General features: G+C 39.0%; 1 protein-coding gene across 2 annotated transcripts; it reads left to right on the top strand.

Annotated features, from left to right (window-relative positions):
- Positions 1-1,131: 1,131 nt before the first annotated feature.
- Positions 1,132-21,213, top strand: LOC104568216 (ADP-ribosylation factor-like protein 8B). Of its 2 annotated transcripts, XM_088521904.1 has the most exons (7): positions 1,132-1,328; positions 5,526-5,606; positions 14,654-14,727; positions 15,668-15,761; positions 17,990-18,057; positions 19,423-19,493; positions 20,908-21,213. In XM_088521904.1, exons 1-7 carry the CDS (start codon positions 1,140-1,142, stop codon positions 20,955-20,957), a joined length of 627 nt encoding a protein of 208 aa, XP_088378030.1. In that variant the 5' UTR covers positions 1,132-1,139; the 3' UTR covers positions 20,958-21,213. The 2 variants fall into 2 exon arrangements, with proteins under 2 accessions (XP_088378030.1, XP_088378029.1); XM_088521903.1 differs by lacking the exon at positions 20,908-21,213 and having other exon boundaries at positions 19,423-19,624.
- Positions 21,214-21,774: the final 561 nt, after the last annotated feature.

The raw sequence follows: 21,774 nt of genomic DNA, 5'->3' as shown, positions 1-21,774 counted from the left end.
CTGTCATCCCACTCAAGCTCCTCTAACTGAAACCAAATGATGGCGCCAGTGCAGCCCCTGCTGTCTCCCCACATGGAGAAATGGCCCCGAATTTACTGCAGACAGCAGCACCCTGCACCAGAACCTGCACTTTGCTCCCCGGCAGCATCCCTGGCATGGACACAGGCTGCCCCTTGCCAGACCATGCTCCTGGCACCACTATCTCCCCCAGAGACTCCCCCTGCACCAGAACTCCAGCTCCTCCCTAGGCAATGCTGCCTTCACCCCAGCAAGGCTGCCACCTCCTCAGCTGCCACCCCCACCCAAGACCCTCCTTCACCCCTGGGGCCATGTCCAGCCCAATGTCCATCCTGAACCAAGACCCTCCTTCCGTCCTCAGGCCATGCCCAGCTCGGTGTCCATCCACACCCAGGATCCAACATTTCCCCACAGAGCCATGACCAACATCCAACCCAAGATTCTCCTTCCCTCCTCGGGCCATGCCCAGCCTAGTGTCCATCCTCACCTGGGACTCTCTTTCATCCCTTGATGCCATGTCCAACATTCATCCCCACCTGGGACCTGCCATTTCCCCTTGGGCCACGCCCAACATCCATCCCCATCCTGGACCCTCCTTTCCTCCTCAGGCATCCACCCCCACCGAAGACCTGACATTTCCCCATGAAGCCATGCCCAACATCCATCCCAAGACTCTCCTTCCCTCCTCCGACCATGCCCAGCCCAATGTCCATCCCCATCCCTCCTCCCCTCGGGCCATGTCTAACCCAATGTCCATCACCACCCACCTGGGACCCTCCTTCTCCCCTTGGGGCCATGCCCAACACCCATCCCCACCCAGGACTCTCCTTCCCCTCTGCATCCCTGTCCCCACCCAGGACCCTCCTTCGCCGCTCGGGTCTCCCCGCCGCCCCGCACGGCGCCTCCCTCCCTCGCCCGCGCCCGCCGCCCGCCGCGGTGCCGCCCCCGCCTGACTCACGGCCGCCGCCTCGGCCGCCCCCGCGCCACCGCCGCGCGGCCAAACCCCTCCCCTGGCTGCAGCAAGTGGCAGCCGAGAAGGGCGGCGGCGGCGCCATCACGTGAGGCGGCCGCGGCTCCCGGCGCGCCCGCAGCGAGAGCCCCGACCGCGGCCCGGCTCATCCATGCCCAGCAGCGAGGCGGTGCCGCTGGGGCTGGGCGCCTGCCGCAGCTCGGGGGCGCTGGCCGGGATGCTGGCGCTGGTGGCGCGGCTGCTCGAGTGGCTGCGCTCGCTCTTCTGGAAGGAGGAGATGGAGCTCACGCTGGTGGGGCTGCAGTACTCGGGCAAGACCACGCTGCTCACCGTGCTCGCGGTACGGGCAGCGGGGCCGGCGGGTGGCGGCGCGGGGCGCCGGGATGGGGACGGGGCCGCCGGGGCGAGGGCTCCGTCGTGGGCGCCCCCAGCGGCCGCCGCGAAGCCCCGCGGGTGGCGGCGTCGGAGCCTCGGGGGCGCCGGGGGCTCTGAGGGCGGGAGATAAAATGGCTCCCGCGGCTGCGGCCGGGGCCCGCCTCGAGGCAGGGTGACTTAGCGTGCGCCGCGTATCCCAGAGCAGCAACGGCAGGTTTCCCCCAAGGCCGTGGCTTCCCTTTCACTGCGTCCTTCCGTGAGTGGTGTCGATATTAACGTCTCCCCTAATTCCTTGATATTCTGCTTTTCCCGTCCTGCTGTGATGGCGGCCTCCGGACGTCCTTCCTCCCTGTCGTTGACAATGGCCATGGCGTTTTCCTCATGTAGATCCATCCTGAGGGTTTGCTTCCCCACCCTTGAGAGATGCAAACAAGATGCGAGCTACTCGTCATGGAGCTTCACAGTGCAGTCCCGAGGTGGTCACTGCCGTTAGCTGTAGGGCAACTTCGCCTACCATGAGATAGGCGCTTCTAGACGTTCCTGAAGAGCCAGTCCTTACCACGAAGCGTTGGCAGATGAAGAAATCAAACACAAATTGGGTGGGGTGCAGCCTGTGGTCAAAGTGATTGATCCAGCGATGGGCACATTTAGCGTGGTTGTTGTATTCTTGCATGTGTAATACACAATTGTGGATTAAGGGAGAAAACAGGAGTATGGATTAGTGTGAGTGAGGAAGCGGAAAGAGAGACAAAAAGGAGGAGAAAAAGGATGAGGAAGGGAAAGTGCAGCTAGCAATGTAAGTATATTTTGGGAGATGACGGCAATCAGTAAAGAGCAAATAATGGTAACTGACTTAAGTTTGTTAGGCACTCAAGTGATCTTGGTGACATAGGCCTCAGCACTCCTAATGTTCAAGTGTTCATCTCCCAAGCCAATGGTCTGCTGAGGAAGGAGCAAAAAAAAGCCTAATAGATTACTTCGCTTCTTATATTGATCTCATAAATGGAGCAAATAAGGATGCCGCAGTTCAGAGACCTCAGTGCTGTCTTAGTAGTATGTGGCATTACACTTTAAGCAGGTAAATATTTGTCCTCTAACTTACATACCACAACCTGTGGGGCTTGTGTTTCTCTCGCTCTCATGCTAAGATCACCATGGATGAAACAGCACTGTTGTTAGTGCAGGTTTGATTCTTGTCAACAAATGTATAATTTAAAAATATTCTGAAAGGCATCCATTTTTTTCAACTTAAGGATTGTCACAAAAAGTAATTTTGTAGCTACAAAAACTTTCATTTCCCAGTCTGCAGATGACTTGCTGTCATAATCTCCAAAGAAAGGTGGTAAGAGTTTGGAAGTAGCTTAGGATAAGGCAATAAATAACAACTTATTCCTGAATGCAGTTGACAACGGGGATGGCAAATAAGACTGGGGACTGTGTGTGTGTGTTTTGTATGTATAGCTAGGGAACGATGATCCCTAGGGAACGATGATCCCTAGGGAATGATGGAAGTAACCATCACAAAATGATGGGTCATACAACAGGTCATAAAAAAATGATAAGAAGTTACATGTTCATATGGCAGTAACATTCAGAGGTCCTAATATGCTAACACTACATAAACATACTTTGAGACAGTCTCCTCCTTGAAAAGTCAGAAGCGTGTTTGGTCCTCTCTTACCAGTGCAGAAACAGCTGTTACCCAATGTTTCCACTAGGACTGGTAATTTCACTGCTGTCTGCTTTGGATGTGCAGTGATGTAATGAAGTAGAATCTGGCCCGTTGTTTTTGATATAGTTACGGGTAATAACAGTGTTCATTGTCAGTGCAGCATTCACCAACATTTAAGAATGATATTATAAACTTAGCATAAGTTATTTTTATCTCTGACAGGATGTATAATCTCTCTTTTTATTTTATTTTTATTTTTACTGAGATACAGCAAAAAAATGTTTGACAGTACCTTGAATATTCACAAAAAGTACTGTCAGAAATCTGTCATGTAAAATTTCTTTAGCAAGCAATTTATTTTTTCCTTTTACTTTATTGAACATAGAACGCTAGAAACAAAATGCAATAATCAGAGTTTTTGGAGAAATATGGTCAAAAGATGTCACACATTACCCTCTTTTCCTCATTGTATGGGAAGGTAAAAGAACTGTAAACACAGTAGTTTGTAGCTGACTCTGTTCAACCACTTTTTTAGAAGAAAGGACTAAGGATCAATAAAGGAGATGTTAATTCTTTGTATTCTAACCCCAATACCAGAGCAGTTATGATTTTGTATTTTTGATGTATATCTTCCAATTTAACATATCACATGTGGTGCATAATTTTCTAACAAAAACAGACTCCTTAATTTCAGGGAGTTTGCTTAAATAATGGCTTCCTGGGCTAGCTCTCTAGTTTTCCAGGCATTCCTGTTCACGAATAATCATATTACCTCCTCAAGGTTTCTCTGTGTGAATGTCTATCCTTTGCAAATATATGCACTATGTATTTTAGAAAATTAGGACAGTTTTTTTTTGCTACAGCAGATTATTACTGAGTGGCTTTGTCTTACTCTATCCCATCAAAAATTCTGTCTCTGCTGGGTACATGTATCTCTATGAGACTACAAGTACATTTGTCTTCACTGTTTTTCCCTATTGCTGTTGACAAGTCACTGAAGCAAGGAAAGAGAAAAGAGAGACTTTCAGAAACAAAAGATGGGGAAGATACATAGTACAGAATTTATTCCCGTAGGTAAGATCGAATAAGTAATGGATGGAAGTTGTTTCTTGCCTGAAGGATCTAATTCCAAAACCCTAAATCTTGAGAGAGGAACAAATAACCATGAAAAGTTAGCTTTTGAAGTCCTAGATTAAAACTAGTCAATCTTAGTTGGTGAATGCAAACTAGAAATGTGAAGTGTTTTCATTCCGCCACAAACAGTGAAGAAGGAGTTTATGGCAAATCCAGTAGGCATAGCTGATGGCTGGTCCTGCAGTGTGAGGAGCACAGCTGCTGTGATGGGCCTCGAAGCTCCCACTTGTCAGGTGGGAGAGTCCTTTTGGAGCGTGCCTGCTTTCCTCCTTGTCTATATATCCAGGCTTTCTTAAAAAAACCCACCCTAAAAGTAAAAGAAAAAAAAAAAGAAAAAAAAAACACATTCCAGGACACGGTGAGGGTGATGATTAAGGTGGATGATGAGAGTATGGGTAGAAAAGTCCTGATGACCCATGGTATATCCTGCTTTCCTCCTTCCTAGGTAACCAGAACTTCTGGAAAACCAGAATTACTGTGTGCCTTACAGAGAGTTCTTCATCCACAGTGTAGACATTAATGTTAAGTGACCTACATATCTTGGTGTGCTCCTACTAGTGAGATAAAATGACTTATTAATGACCCATTTTGAAAAGGAAGAAGGAAAGAATGAGTAACAAGTAATCTGCTTAGTACTGAGCATCTTCATTCTCCTTAAAAGCCATCTTCTGTAGTAGGCGGTTTTTTGTAAGGTACCTGTTTGTCATGATAATAAGTTGCTTTCATAGAAATATTTCTTTTAGTGATAGAAGACATATCTGGCACTTTGAGTTTAGAGTGTGTTGAGTTCCTTATATTCTTCCATCTTACTGGAAAAATATTTTCCATCTATCTTATTTTTCATCCAGTGCGTACTTTTAATTTTACTATATTTTCCATCCTAATCTCAGTTTTAGCAGTGGGAGTTTTCTACTGCAATCTATTCAGACCAAAAGGGATTGCATTTAGTACTTTCTAGATTGAGTGTTCTTTCACCATTAGTTTACATTTGGAGCTAAACCACTGGTAGCAGTGTTGAGAAACTATAGGGAAAAGTCGTAATATTGTCCATTTTATTGCGTTGTGACAAAGCAGCTTTCTGGTCAGCTCGAACATCAGATGAAAAATTATCCAAAGTCTTGTGATTTCTCAGGTGATCTTTGACAGTGAGGAAAATAAAAGATTATTTAAACGAGCTGAAATGAACTGCCTTCCTCACCATGACAATGCATTAATTGAAGTGTTGGCTAATGCTCTCGTAGAAAGTTTTGTTGCTGTTACTTTTTCCCCTCAATTGTGAAATAAAATAGATTGCAAATGTGAAACTTATCTGCTCTCTATCAATTATTTATAATAGGTTTTTTTTTTGTATTCTAGTCAGGGCAATTCACAGAAGATATGATTCCTACTGTGGGCTTCAATATGAGAAAAATAACTAAAGGAAATGTTACCATAAAGGTAAGTACATGTTTGAACGACTATAAAAAATGAAGTTAGTTCAACTGAAAACGTGGAATTCATTAGGTTCAGGGAAGATAGATAGTTTAACTCAGTAGCTGATTATTCCTCCTTTTTATTTAAAATGCTTTACAGGGAATATTCTTTTTAATAGACGTTATTTAGAGATCCATTTTGTATAATAATTCTAGTCAATAAGATGAAGGAATCAAAAGTAAGCATACTTGCTTTAACTGGAAGACATTAATAATTTGTTTTCTCGTACATCTTTTCATTCAAATCTTTGTGCACATTCAACAGTTTATGTTGTATCCTCTTGCTGTGTGAAAGTAGGGGTACATTTTATTCACAGGGAAGGATAGAGTAGTGCTGGACTGTACACAGTGCTGAAAAATGCATAAATTGTACTGAAAAGTGACGGCTTCCCAATTTACTGAAGCTGTGAGGAGGCGTGGATGAATCCGTGAAGTTTGTTCATCAGGTTTTTTAGTTCAAAAATTATAACTTTTTTAAGCATGTAGACTTATATTTTGTGTTGTATTAGTCTGTTTTAATGATAAACATGCCACACAGCCTCACTCTACTCTTTCAGAGTCAATTAGAGAGGTCATAAATTCTGGGGAATTAGTGGAGCTAAGTTGCCTCTCTCTGTTTCTCTCTTGCACAACTGCAAATGAAATGTGAACTGACTTCTCTCTCCGCTCAGGCATCTCAGTGGAAAGTGAGGTTTAGCTCACATAACGTCTAGCTCTCCCAAAACATTATTAACTTGTTGTAATACAAGTTAATTGTTGGTGCACCATCTCTTAGGCCTATAGAAAAATACAGATGCTGGCAGTTCGATTGTGTTTCCTTCTCTTTCCCTCCTTTCTCAGTTCTCAAAATACTGTTTTTCCCTCTGGACTGGTGAAATCCTGAAATACTTTTTGCTATATCCTCTTACATGAATGTGAATCTTTTCTCTCTACCTATTCAGTACCTCTAAACAGTGAGCATGTCAAGAGGTGAAAAAAAGAATAAATGGCTTCTCTTGCTTGGGAGATGTTAAAGCTGGACTAAAATCAACCCAAACTTAAAATGAACATGTAGATGCTGTGATTGTGTGACTGTTTATTATTCCTGTGGTCAAGTATCTTGGTTTACTATTTCAGAATTTTGCATGGCAATAGGGCCTTCAGCTGGGCATTACAACTGTACCTACTTCAGTGCTGCAAGTTTGTGGGATAATCCTTATTTTCCTCTACAATCACTTACCTATTAGCAGGCCTACTGGATAACATTTTAAAGATTTTTAATCAATAAGGTTTGAAAGATAGCATTTGAAAGAGTTTTTTAGAAAAGACATAACAACTTGATGTTTTGCAGGTAGTCTTTTAAATCACTCCAAATGAAAACTCTCATATTATTTATCTCTTCTCTTTACCCTGAACCCTCCTTCCTCTTAAAACTGCCCCTTGAAAAAATCACATCAGGTTTGACTGAAATAAAAACTCTTACCCGTGCTTGGCCTGTTTTTAATTTCCCATGAAATGTAATTTCATAGTAGAAAGTCAAGGGAAAAATAGCAAACATCTGAAGACATGAGAAATGGCCGGGCGAAATCACTGTTGGCTTGGTAACCTCCATTTTGTAACTGTGCATCAGTATTGTAATAGTCCTTAAGTTTGGGGGACAATCTGGATCTTCCTCTTGTCATAAAACAGGTGAGCAAGAAAGCAAAATATGGTCACACATCTATCGCACACATTTATATATATATATATGTATTTAAAAATATATACACACACATATATGGAGGGTGTGTATGATCATGGTTTTTTTTAAGACTATGATATGATGATTAGTATAAAATTTAATACAAACCAACTAAACTCTTTTTTATATTAAAGTAAAAAATGTATCCTTATAGGATACAAAAAAATCAATAAGAAATGTTTTTTTTTGTAGCCAAAAAAACAACTTTTGAGTGTTAGCGGTTTAATGTTTTAAAATAATATAATTATACTTCTATTGTTTTTTTATTAAAATATATACTGACAAGAAAAGTACATACTATCAGAGCTTTAGGAGAGAAAAGTAGGAAATTTTGAGGGGACATCCCTACTCCATTCAGGCAATGGAAACGGAAATATTATTGTTATTATTTTTAATCATTTGTGTATTCAGGGATGGACTGGGAACTGCTTGAACCATTAGCCCCTACAAATGTGAGTGTACAATAGCTCTCTGACTCTCTGTTCTATAGTTTATTCCCAAAGATCATTTTTTTCAGCACTTTTTTTTTTTTCCTCCCCATGGAATTCACTGCTGTCAGTGTCATGTGTTGCTGGCAAGTATGAAGCAATATGTAGGAACTAATACCACCATGCATGAAAGGTAATGAAATCCATTTAATCTTTGGAGTATACCTCCTGGAATAGCTAGTCAAGACTAGCATTACTTTGTACAATGGATAGCTCTCTGGAAACATCGAGGAGCTTGGATGTCAGTAAGTAAGCCTACATCAGTTGCAGTTTATCTGGAGAAATATAAGATAATGAATTAAAAACCTGTCAAAACTAATTCTTGCAGCCAGGCCCATATACTGCTGGATAGCACAAAGCCATTTTCTGACCTTTTCCACTGCTCTTAGGGCAGTGGAAAAGGTCAGAAAAATGACAAAGTGTACACCATTTCAGGCTTAAAGTCATCCAGTGGAAGGTAAACAAAATTACTGCTCAGCTTTTGGAGGGGTCTCAAGAACCAGAAGAGTGAATGGTAACTGAACTGGTCTCTGCGGAGAAAGAAGAAATATTGCATAAGATGCACATTCTGCTGAGTAACAGTATGCAGCTTTTTATTGTTAGTGGATGCTGTTATTTCGTTATGTTTTCTGTCCTGATTCTGGTGAATGCTCTCTTTAAAAGTGGTGAAAACCCACATGCATTTTCATCAGTGATGAAGTTTAACTTCTGGTCACTGTCTTGCTTCTTTTGTCACTTGTGTTTACAGTACATAGGGCATCATCCTAGCTCTCCCTCATCTCTGTTGGTTCATTTCTCTGTGGCCAGATTTGCTTGTGGTAGTGCTTATACTATGTGGAAGGTAAGGTTGGGAAGGTGAAATTTCAAAATAGAGCAACATTTCTGTTTGCGATAGGCAATATTTATGCCATACATCACTAAGGTATACTGAGTGGCACACAGCTGTGCATTATTTTTCTTATGTATTAGTTTCATTCTTCATGAAACTAATTCTTCAACATTCTTCAACAAATGAAAAAACAAGAGAAAATAAAGAAAAGAAGCAAGCTAGCTTCTTCCCTGCTGGATTACCAGACAGTGTGCTTCCCAAACAGCTGTATGCCTGGTGGCACCAGCACCATGGGGGAAAGCAGAGTATGGCACAGGTAAAATTACTGATTTCAGGACAACCTGGAGAGACTTAAGTAGCTGCAATTTTTGAAATGGGATAGTTCAAGTAGGTGAGAAAAGTGACTAGTAGGTTTATACTGGAGGTTTTTACCCAGATTATATGGTAAGGAGAGGAAGTAAGGGAGGAAGTAAGCGAGTTTCTGTTGGGATGTATGGAACTATGCCTCGTTTAACATTGTGACCTGAAAAGTCAGGTTACATGAAAAGTGGGAACAATACAGTGAGAATAAAGTGATAATATTAAGATAGAGTAATATGTTAACTAGATTCTAAGCGATAATGGGATTTGAAAACTGCCCCAGCAAATTATTTATCCCGTGCAGAACAGCATGCAGTTTTGATAAGTTTAGGAGAATACAGTTCTTGTATCCATGCTTAAATTCCTGTCAAGATGAAACCCTGATAAGTCACTGTAACCTGTATCTAGATCAGCTGTTAAAATTTGATAGCTAACAGCTAAATTATTTCTAAATTATTTTACTGTAAGAGGGATGTCATAATTTGTTGATAAACTGAAGACTGGAGAATGCTGAATTTTCATTGAGCTAGGATTTAGAATGAAATTTTCTGCCATATTTTTATCCCAACAAAGCAGGTTACCTTTCTCAAACATGCAAGTCTTATGATACCCGAATATCAGCTATTATTAAAATTCCTGGCTAAAACATTATTTTATGAAATGAATATGAAGTCCTTCAGAGATGTCATGAATGATCTTCTTGATGAGGAGATATGTCTTACATCTGACCTTTTTGAGAAGTCTCAGGAGACACTGCTGAACAGAAGCAATTAAACTTGATGTAAGAGAGAGGCTAAGAAACCAGCTGGGTCAAAAAGCCACCAAGGGAAAACATGACATTCCTGAAGACCAAGACTGATCACTTCAGAGAGACAAAGTCACAACACCAACAAATAGGTGATGTTAATATTTTATCTCTTTTGCCATGAGGAAAAAAAAAAGAGAAAAGGCCACTAAGAAAAAGTATTAGGCTAGTACATCATCCACCATCTGGTTTGTTGACTTCAGTTTTAATGGAGTCTTTAGATTCCATTAAATTCCAGAAGAATGCAAAAACTAAGGAACCTGTAATCTTTGCTTTCCTCCTATTTTTGCATTTTGTTTTCCTAAGCTAGCAGAAGTTCTAATTCCGGTACCTTTTTTTCTTCATGTAGTGATTTGATTTTGATTGAGTTGCACTATTTTTGGATTGGCTCTGTATTAGTTATAGTTTTCTTCTGAGAGGTTCCCTAGCTTTAATTACTGGTAAATTATTCCTGAAATGTTTTTTAACACATTTTTAAACATTTTATAGAGCCTCAGAAGACAAATATAGATAACTGATTTTAAATGATTGTGAGGCTACAGCTCATCAGCCCTTGATTCTTAGAATGATAGCCTTGGAATAGTTTCAAATGTAAAAAGAAATAGACCAGCATAAGACACTAATGCACCCAAGTGACAGATCGACTTCCTTTAAGGTTTTGCTGTGACACTTGCAGGCAGTTTCCGCACTCCTCTCCGATACTGCAGCCTGGAGGGAGCAGTGCTCCTGTGCGCTCAGGCTGTAGGGGTTGGGCTGTGGATGCAGCTGTAACCACTGGAGGCCGGCGCCCGCTCAGGCCAGGCTGTCCTGAGCACGGGAGTGAGCTGGAGGAGCCAAGCCCAGCAGCCCTTCCTGGTACTCAATATTTGCTCTGCTGGGACAGAATGGAGGAGGAAGATCCCATCTCTGCATGTTTCCTTAATTGCTGAATTTCTTCCTCTGCGTATACCGCTCTCAAACATCCTGGCAGAATCAGAGCTATCCTGCTTTTTAATAATTCATCAGCAAAATTTATAAAAATCTCACCTGTCATGTCACCATGCAGTAATTTCTGTCCCTGTGCATGCTGTCTGTATGAACTCCCAAGTCTTTCATCAGTTGCTGGCCGTTCCAGATGATCTATACTTTTTTAAAAAGTCCATACTGTAATTGGGCTGATTTTAGGTCAAAACACTGTTATTTCTATAAGGAAGAATTTCTGTGGGGTATCCAAGTGGTTTATCATTGGGAGTGAAGAAAGGTTTGACTGCTGGGCTGAAGGGATGATGATCAGCATCACAAAGTCTAGGTGAAGGTCGGTCACTAGTATTGTATTGATAATTAAGATCTTCATTAATGTTAAGATCTTCATTAATGACCTGAAGAATGGGATGGAGGGCACCCTCAAGTTTTCAGCTAAACTTGGCGAAAGTGGTTGATAGACCACATGGTTGTGCTGCCACTCAGAAAGACATTGACAATCTGGAGAAATGAGCCAACAGGGACCTTACGAAGTTTAAGAAAGGGAAATGCAAAGTCCAGTAGTTAGGGAGGAACCATTGCTTGCATGAGTAGAGACTGGGGGCTGACTGTCTGGAAAGCAGCTTTGCAGAAAATGGCATGGGGTCGTGGTGATTATAACGTTGATCGTGAGCAACCGGTATAGTCTTCAGCTAAAGGAGACCAAGGGCATCCTGGCCATCATTAGAAGAGCATCGTCAGCAATTTGAGGGTAGCAATCTCCTCTCCAGACCTTTTCTGGAATACTGTCCCTGTTGCTGGGCTCCCCAGTAAGAGAAAAATGGGACTTACTGGAGCAAGTATGGCAAAGGGCCACAAAGATGCTGAAGGGACTGAGCATTTTTCATGTTAGGGGAGACTTTTTAAGTTTCCCACTTACTAGACAAGGCCCATTACTCAGTGAAGATTCCACTCTATAATAAATGACTGTTAAAGATTTCTCTCTCCTGCCTCAGGTAGAAAAGAGGAATCTAGCCTGAGCTGGTTGTCTGAATTACACTCTTTGCAGCAGAGTGGGTGCTTTGCAAGGATGAGTCACTTGCTGTGCAAGGTCAATGTAATCATTTCCTGCTGTAGATGCCCACAGAGCTCTTCAGTAACCATAAAGAGATCTTAGTTACTTGGATTAGATGCCTGCTGTGAAAGATGAATCTCATACTTGAAAGTCACTGCCTGACTTCATCCATTTGAGTTGGCTTTGAATATTATGAGCATGTTTACTGTCTGTGCCCTGGATCTTTCAGTCATGTGTCTGAACATGTGTTTGTCCGTGTACAAAGTGATGGAAGGTGTTGCTGATTCTACCTTCAAATTGTTAGAACAAATACTGTTCTGATCGAGTGTTTTCTTGATTTCCTCGCTTGTTCAGGATTTAAGGTTTTATGGCTGATATTTTCTTTTATACTTCCAATCAGAAAGATACAAGTACAAGAAAGAAAGATACAAGAGTTCAAGTATATATAGTGTCAGATTCAGCTCGCAGATTGAGATACCCGAATATAAACAGCTCTATGCTGGCTTGACGTTTAAGCTCTCTTAACAGTGGGGATCTTGTCAGTACAGTCAACAGAGCCTTGGGCATAAATCTGCCATCCTAAAGAAGACATCTCCATCTGGTCAACTGAATTGAATGGCTGTCTAGACTTCACTGGCTACAGTGGGATCTTAGATACTGAACACACACATTGGCGTCTGGATACAAATGTCTCCTTGTAGACATATCAATCACCAAGATAAATCTTACCCATAATGTCCAGAAAAAAAAGACATTATAAATTTGCATCTAGAAAATGCTACTTTTCCCTTCTACACCTTGCTCATTAAGTGTCAAGCCCTTGTACAATATATGCTGACTAAAAGAAACACAACTTTGGGTGTTAGTAAGTGCTCTTGTAACTGAAAACCTTTGAACATATTCCCACAATTGCAATTTTAATCAACTGTTACAATGCCTTTGTGCAAAAGAAGATTTGCTTCTTACAAATAGCTGATAGCTGCAGTCTTAGGAAGGAACCTTGGAGGCACATGAGGAATGGGAACTGAAAGAAGGCGTTTTCAGAGATTCTTGTCTTAGAACATTGTGATTGAAGAGATAGTGCTGCGCTAATGGTTGAGACTTCAATCTCCCCTGAGGCAGTGACACTAGGTAGCAAAGAAAATAGAACTGGTCATTCTGTGGGCATTTTCTGGTTCTTTATATCGTCTGGTCAGCTTGGAATAATACTACCTATAAAGATTTGTGAAAATAATGTTCCCAAGTCTATTCAATATGATAAAAAGAACAAGAAATGTTAGTTCTATAATCAGTTTGATGGGGAAGGAAGGAAATGTTTTTTTATATCATGATCCCCATTTCAGATAGCTAAAACTGAACATATTGATGTTAACTGAGTTGCAAGTGCTATTAAGAATACCTAGTCTATCTTGTGTCTTCCATGCCGTCCTTTACGGAATAGCTGCAAGCATTATTAGGGAAGCTGACTGGAAATGACTTATTTTTCTGTTGCTTCAAGATGTTTCTTGAAAATAATGAGAATAATACTTATTCTGCAATGCACTCTAGTATAGTATAGATGGAGTATATCATCAAACCTCTTTCCCTTTCTTTCTTTTTCTTCTGACCTACCAAGAAAATAAGTTGGTTCCTTTTTGCCTAAGCACAGATGTGCAGCAGATGGTTACTGATGATGTCAAGGTCCTGATGAGTTATTGGAATAATTAATGTTGGTGTGGGGTTTGTTATCTAGATATAGTATTGTGCTATCTACTCATCTCTTTCGAGCTTTAAAAAGAAATGGTTTATTTTATGAAGACCTTTGAAACAGTCCCTCAGATGTCGGATAATAATAATAATTGATATCCATTTTGTGTTTAGAAGTTCGCTCTGCTCTCTTTAATGTGCATAACTCTTAATAATATAAAGAGGATCAAAGGCAATTTACATTTATGTAGTGTATTAATTTTATGCCAGCAGGAGGAGTAAGATAGCAGTCAGTGAATGATCTTAATGGTAAATTGGGAAATATTTCATTTTAAAATATGAACCTAAGGTGTTGAAAATAATAGAGAAATTGATACATAAATATGATATATGGACTGTAGAATAAAAAAAGTAGTCCACATTAGTTGAAAAAGCCCTAATGCAAAGGATCTCTTAAGTCTATCTTTGTTGTACAAGTCTTCATTGCCACAGCAGCGTTAATGCATTTGAGTTTAGAAAATACAAATATGAGAACAACTTCTAAGGAAATTTGGAAGACATAAACTTTTACTTCTGTGTATGTTGCTTTCAATTCCAATTTTTGCTATAATGGATATGCCTTCTAGTTTTGGTATATAAAGCATATTGCTTTGACAGCAAAATCTGTTTGAAATAAGAAACAATTATTACCCCTTGTCTTTGATGAACACTCAAAAGGAACGTATTTGTTATCATGTGTTCATCACTATTTTAATATGTATGTGACTGGTAACTTAGTAGCTCTTTGGATATACCTTCAAGAGCTCTAGCTTTGCCTGCAGGATTTAGATCTTTATTTTGGTATTTCGATCTTAGAGATGGTTTTGATTCACACTGGCTTCACATACTGTAAAGTTAATTCTCATCTACTCAAAATACTGATTTTTTGAGGGCAAAACAAGAATGAGCTCGGTCACTTTATAAAATGCCTACGTTTAGGTAGTGTAAATAAACCTGGCGTTGTATGTAAGACTTCTGTTGTAATGTAGGTATCTCTGTTAGTACTGTGTAGCTCGAAGTAACTTAAAATGTTTCGAGGATGACAATTGCTTTTGTTTTCACCTCTTGCAGGTTTGGGACATTGGGGGGCAGCCAAGATTTCGAAGCATGTGGGAGCGTTATTGCAGAGGAGTCAATGCAGTTGTGTAAGTTGTCTTGTGTATCTACATAAAAAATGAATTTTAAAATGTGTATTATTAACATTGGTGTACTTTTATCCCTGTCCGCCTTCATCATTTGCCCTTTCTTAGTCATTCAGCTTTTCTCTTACGGTGGGTTGTTAAGCTTAACGTGATGATAACATAAAAAAAGGGGGAAACATAAAATGCAGCAGCATTCTTTCCAGAAACTGAGGAGTCTGTAGAAACACAAAAATGAATTAAAAAAAAATACATGGCTGGTAGCAATAGGATAATCAGTGACTTAACCGGCTAGTTATTCAGTTATAAAGACATTTATCAGTAGGTATAGGAAGTGAGGAGAAAGTTTTTGCACGCTTTATTGAATGTGAGATTGACGCATTAGAATGACTTGTTTTGACTTTATTGGAGTTTGGACAAAGGGTAAAGGAGACCTGTTACATTATCCAGTTGGCAGAAAATTATTTCCTGCACTTGAAATAATCTTGTTGATTGCCATCACCAAATACAGGTATGTTTAATAGTATCCCAGCTTCCATCCATTTGCTCTTAGCCTTCATGCTGTTAGATTGTAGTACTGAAAATTTCATGACAATAGGCAAGGTTGTTCCTAGGAAGGTCTTTAATAATATGCTTAGATCTGACAAAGGGCTAACCACTCAATATAAAGACTCAAACACAGTACAAATAGAACAGAACCTCTTACACATCCAGAAATCCCAGGTGTATTCCTGTTCCAAGCAACTGTATATTCCAAGACATGTTTTCCCACCACCCATGTTTGATTGTGCATTCTTAGGCATTAATAAATGCATGGCTTAGAGATCTCAGAAGTACTTCAGTGCTGCTGTTGTAAATGAGAACACATTTGTCACATTTCGGATATTTTAATGCAGCTTTCTGTAAGTAATGGACAAAACTATAAATAACTATTTTCTCATTGTAGTTACATGGTAGATGCAGCAGACATAGAAAAAGTAGAAGCTTCAAAGAATGAGCTACACAATTTGATAGACAAGCCACAATTGCATGGAATTCCAGTAAGTATTTTGATTTTTTTTTAATGTTCCTACAGAAATGTAAATTCTGTGTCCTAAATCCTGATGAATTGGTTGTCTGGGCCTCTTTTAAAAATAGTAGCTTAAACCTTGAGATACTGAGCTCTCTTTTTACAAAAATTATTGCGATTTTTTTTTTTTACAACACTCAGCATCTTATCAGTGTTGCAGTATGTTTGTATGTTTTCCAGCTTAAAGGTCAGAATATTTGGAACAAATTCATTTTCACATGTAACATTATCAGATAGTAATTCCAGTCAGTCCCCTTCTTGTCTGAGTCCGAGCCTGTCACCCAGATACATTTGCAGTAGTATCTTAAGGCATGTGGGATTTGTCATTCTGAAGGCTGGCAGACATTCACATCAAGTAGTCTTCTCTACTTCCAGAGGACGTGAAGGAACTTGAACTCTTCTGTCTCATGACTTTTTCTTCACTTTTAAGTTTTTCAAACTAAAAATATGTGGGAGAAACAAATCTGTTCTCAGGTAGGATCTTCATTTTGCCAAAGAATAGTGTGCTTTCTAAAATTCTGTCGAGGAATTGAGGAAGTGGAAATCTTGTTTCCAATATTTCTTGTTTTCAAAATTAATCAATTATTGTTTGATTAATTATGATCTGCTGACTTAGACCTAGTATGATCAGTCTGGTTAGCATCATTGGTCTTTGATGCTGGTGTCACCTAATAAGGATTCAGACGTTTGATCATAAGAAAGGCTGAAATGGTACATGGTCAGCCAGGAAAGATACTCCAAAATTTATAGTTCTTGCTTGACCCTGATCTTTGTAAACAAATATTTGGAACTTTGGCCAGTGGGAATGCTTGAAGTCAACTAAGGAAGAGTAGACAGGTAGCTAATATCAAGTCAATATGAGAATAAAGTTAAACAAATATACCCTTTCTCAAAGCAGATTTTTTCTAGAGATTCCCCATTTCTTTTTTTTTTTTTCGGTAACGTTTTCTGTTACTGTATTTTCATGTAGTAAGTATATGTTACTGAACAAATCCTACAGAAGCCTACATTCAGGCCATGGCTGGAGGATGACACTGTCTTCTGTTCTCTATGTTTGCACTCTCACATCCTGTTTTACTTCTTTCTGTCCCTTCCTGGCATGATAGTTCTCTAATATCTTCAGAAGTACTTAACCAAGCTCCTTTCCCTTTGTACTTTATAATATTACATTCCAATTCCCCAGCTTGACAGGTATGGTTATTTCCAGGGTTCAGTAATGTATTTTTTTATTTATTGTTATTTCTTTGGTATTGAACTTCCTTTAATTTATTGTACTTAGACTTCGTACTATAGACTTTAAGGTACCGTTATTAAGCTGAGAGGATAAGCAATGAGGTTTAATGTGTTCCAGATCCATGTGAAATACGAAACAGTCTTGATTTTGACACATATGGAAAACAATAATGCAATTGTAATTAGAAAAGCCTTTCATTACTTACTTAGATTGTGTTCAACTCATTCACTTTATTAATACTTGAGACCTTGAGTACATTTAAAATTTTAGTCCCAGCATCTGTTCTTCAAACTTCTCTTATTTCTCAGACTTAATATGTAATGGCAACCTTTCTCCTGTGGGTGCAGTAAGGGAGAGCAGCAGAATCGGTCAGTGGTTGGTGTTGGTAATTTATGGTTTGGATGCCTTCCAGTGGCCTCTGTCTACATTGGGAAGTGGGTGGGCAAAATAAGAGGAGGACTGTGAAACGAAGCAGGTGTAAAATGAAGCACTCTCTGTACTTCTGGAGTGGCTGCTTTGGGTGAGCTTTAACTTGGTCGTGCAGATTGAGTGTCCACTGCTGATCTGCGTGCCCTGGTGCATGCTCCCCTTCAGGTTTAGTTTCATGCAAAAGTAATCCAGTTTATCAAACAGACTCCATTCCATAATGTGGTCCAAAACAGAGTAAGTGGGGACAGTTGTGACATTTATTTCCAAAGTGCACTTGTGATCCAAGCTAAAATATTAATGCATGATCGGGTGACTAAATGATCAAGTTTTCAAAGGGTGGATAGCCAGCATCTGACCCAGACTGGGTGGGAGGATTTCTAGTCTGTTTGCACAGTCACTGGTCATTTCAAAAGTGTCAGCTATTGTATTTTAAATATTTGGCTTTACAATCCAAAAGAATGTCAGCAAATGCTTAAAGACAAAAATAAACTTTTATTCCTCCTGGATTTTCAATGATCAGGAATTCTTTCTTTCAGGTGTTAGTCCTTGGAAATAAGAGAGACCTACCAGGCGCACTGGATGAAAAACAGCTAATTGAGAAATTGTAAGTAGCTAACTTGTGAAAAAGCTGAGGCACTCTGAAATTCAATGCATAAGAGAAAGTCATTGGTAGTCTATGTCAATAGCCAGCAATAACAGATTCCATTTTACATTCTCAGATATTCTGCTCTGAGCTCTGCTGGCAGTTGAAATAGCACCCTAGGCTGAAAACTGACTGCAGTAAAATTGAACCTATCTTGATTATTGTTTCAGCTGTAAAAGTTGTTTCAGATATCCTGTTTTCCCATCACTGAAGATGCAACTGCTATTGAGAGTAATAGCCTCACTTTTACACTTCTCAGAGTATGTTGTAGTGGCAGTTTAATGCTCAAGTGGCATTAGAACAGAATCATTTGGAACAACTGTCTGTGAATTTAAGCAATTCAAGTATTTTTGGCATATATCCAAAGCAAATTCTTATAGATTACTGAAACTAACTTAAATTGAGGCATTTGCTAAGGGAAGTGTACATTTATGCAAAAATGGCTACTACAGCAGTGATTTTGCAGAATGTGTTTCTGTGCCCCAAATGACATAATTTTAGTCAGTAGGGAATGAAATGAAGAAGTTTTGATAATAAAAGATAGTTCCATGGCTAAGCAACTAAACTGGTACTTGAGAGGCCATTTTATTCCCTTTTTTATTGAAGTATCTTCTGTGTGATCTTAGGACTCTTCCCTTTTCAGTATGTCTATTCTCCGTCTTCACTAGGAATAAAATCTGCTTTCTGCACATTTAGATGACTTGTAGGAAGATAAATAAATGAAAACATAGTGAAGTATTTAGAAACTTTGAAGAGATGGGGGAATTCACAGAAAGAAGAAAGGTTAATTAAAATATGGTTTCTTCCTGTAGGGAGAAGCATCCTTTCAGTAGGAATCTGATCTGATACCTTTAAGCTATGTATATGGTATAATATGGTATAATGAACTTCCTGAAGGTTAATGCTGTGCACATCTGAATATTGTTGCTTGTTAGTTAGTTAGTTAGTACACATAAAACTATGAATTCTAATACAAAAGGATAAAAGATGGATGCTAAGATAAGAGAAAATAAATAAGGCAGCATTACTGAGTTACCACTACAAAAATTATATTCAACTCATGGATTCCTGCCTTTTTCTTTCTTACATAGTGTCCCTGTAATATAGAAATTTGATTTTTTTTGAAATTACTCTATAGCCTTTACATCTTTATAATTTAAAAAACGTTTTTGTTATATGTAATAATGTATTCTTTTTAAATTTAATATCAGAGAATAGAACTGAACCCACTGAACAAAAAAAGAGAGAAGATGTAATTTAATGGAAATTTCTATGGTCAGCTTTTGTAAAGCTCTAACACTGCTTAATGAAATTTTCTTTTTGTAGAAACCTTTCAGCTATTCAAGATAGAGAAATCTGTTGCTATTCTATTTCCTGTAAAGAGAAGGATAACATAGGTAAGCTGCTGCTTCTTTTTACACCATCATTAGTGTATGCTTCACTCCTCTGATCAGATTAAAATAATAATGAAAATTCAATAACTAACTCCTGTATGTAAGAGAAGATCTCAGTTTTATGTGAAAGATTTTATGCAAGTATTTCATTCAATCAATTTTTTTTTACATGCAATTATGTAATTTAGAAGGACTGGAACGTATACAGACAAGTCATTCACAGGGTGATTTAATTCTGCAAAAAGTTATGGAATTAATTTGACAGTTGTCTTTGGAAAAGTATTGTTCAATAAGCAAAGTAACTGAATCCATCACAAAAACCGTGTTTATTTTCAAGAACTGTTAACTAGATATGACAGCCTTCCAATTTTAGGTTATATTTAATACATCTCCATACATTATTTTTACTTTATAAGTAGGCCTTACATTCATGTGACTGTATGGTGGCATTTTTCAAACTGAGGGACTAGTTACTAGTGATGTAACTACTAAGCTTATAAGGAGAAGGGTGGAAGCTCTGAATTTTCTTCTGAATTTTTGATTGATGTCAGTGCAGTCATATGAGACAGTCATTTTTCAGTGCAAACTGCAAGTGAGCTGGACTCATTTGGAGATACAAGTGTAAGGCTGCCAGGTTTCTGTGTCCTAAGGGACTCTCTGAGGAAGGTTAGTATATGGTTTTTAACTTTGCTTTAGGTGTGGGCCGCTGAAATCTCCATGTCTAAGCTGGTCTGGTAGGAAATTTCTAGAGTACTTGAACTTTGGACAGATAATGTGGCAGAAATTTAGATTTGAGGGCCGAAATTCCTGCTGCACCCAGACATCCTTCCTAAATCACTGACAGATGTTGCTACCTTGAGGCAAAAACATCTAATCTGCTCATGAATCAGTTTGTAAACTGCTCCAGTTTTTAGTCCAATGCATTAGGTTGTATCAGAAGAAGTAACAATTTTGGCTGTTAACTTTTAATCTAATATCCAATATTACATGTTTTTTAGAGTCCATGGGCTCCTGCATTCTACCTAAATGGTGTCTTTATGTGTTGTCAGATACTTGCCCTTCTCTTCATTTAAGATCATGTGTTCTCACCTCTGTTGTCACACTTTATTTCACTGCAGTTTGAATTTTGAAGGTCTTTTTTATGGTCATCCCGTATTTTTTATCTGTTCTTGGTCTCATTTAGAGAACTTAATGACAGTTGTCATATTTTATGAATACAAAATGCACATAATTTAAAATCAAACAAAATCAAACAAGAACAACAAACTAGTGTCTTAAGCAATTAATTTTTAATTAAGTGTGAATGAAAAACTTTGCTTTTTGTTTTTATTTCTATTGACTTCCTGGTGTTCTGTTGTCCCTCTAAACTTTGCAATCAGCTGTTCAGTTTTTCGTTTTGCTTTATTTATCTTGGCAGACATAACATTACAATGGCTTATTCAGCACTCCAAATCAAGACACTGTTGAAGAAACGTTTGCTGAAGATAAATTTCCTTTCCCTATCACTTTGACTCCTATGAGCTATACACTCCTGAAAAGATAAGGAATGCAACTGCATACTACCGGGACTCACTTTGATCATATTTGTTAACAGAAATGAAACTTAAGTGAATTATGGTCTGTCTATTTTTTTTTTTAATCAAGATATGTGTTTGCCTAGTTGAATTTCCTGGAAGCCTTAATTGAAGACTAAAAATAAATCAATACTTTTCAGGCTATAATGTTTCAGTTTTTGCATGTGAACTGTGGAATAATTGGTAACTTTTTTCTAATTTGAATAAACTGCACAGTGGAAACCAATATGACTTTTATAATTATTAATGCAAAACATTCTACCTGTGAACATCTGTATTTAAGCATCAATAATTAATTAAAACTATAAATCAAAGCTTCTTATTTCATACAATATTATTGATCAGAACACTTTTGAATACTCATATTGAGATGAAATTATTTCAGAAGTCATGAATCTGCAGTTACCTAATTTTTTAGTCACATATATAAACTATAAATAAGTATATATGTATTTGGGAATGGAAAAATGTAACAATTTCTAGACAGTCTTCCCCACTGCTGGTAGTCTGGGACTTGAGTGTGATTTTTTTTGCATTTACCAGAGATGGAGATGCACAAAGAGAGCAGATGAGATCAGATGCGTCTTGTCTATATGGACCAGCTGACACAGTTACTCCAAAAGCTCATGAGTTTCCTAAGCACTTCTTGTGCTTGAAGTAACTTTCACAGTGCTTCTGGACTACTCCTTTCATTCCTGAATTTTACAGAA

Source organism: Tinamus guttatus, unplaced genomic scaffold, assembly GCF_059628265.1.
Source record: "Tinamus guttatus ecotype Peru unplaced genomic scaffold, ASM5962826v1 Tinamus_guttatus_pri_ptg000138l, whole genome shotgun sequence".
Taxonomy (NCBI): domain Eukaryota; kingdom Metazoa; phylum Chordata; class Aves; order Tinamiformes; family Tinamidae; genus Tinamus; species Tinamus guttatus.
This window is presented reverse-complemented; position numbering and strand designations above follow the sequence as displayed.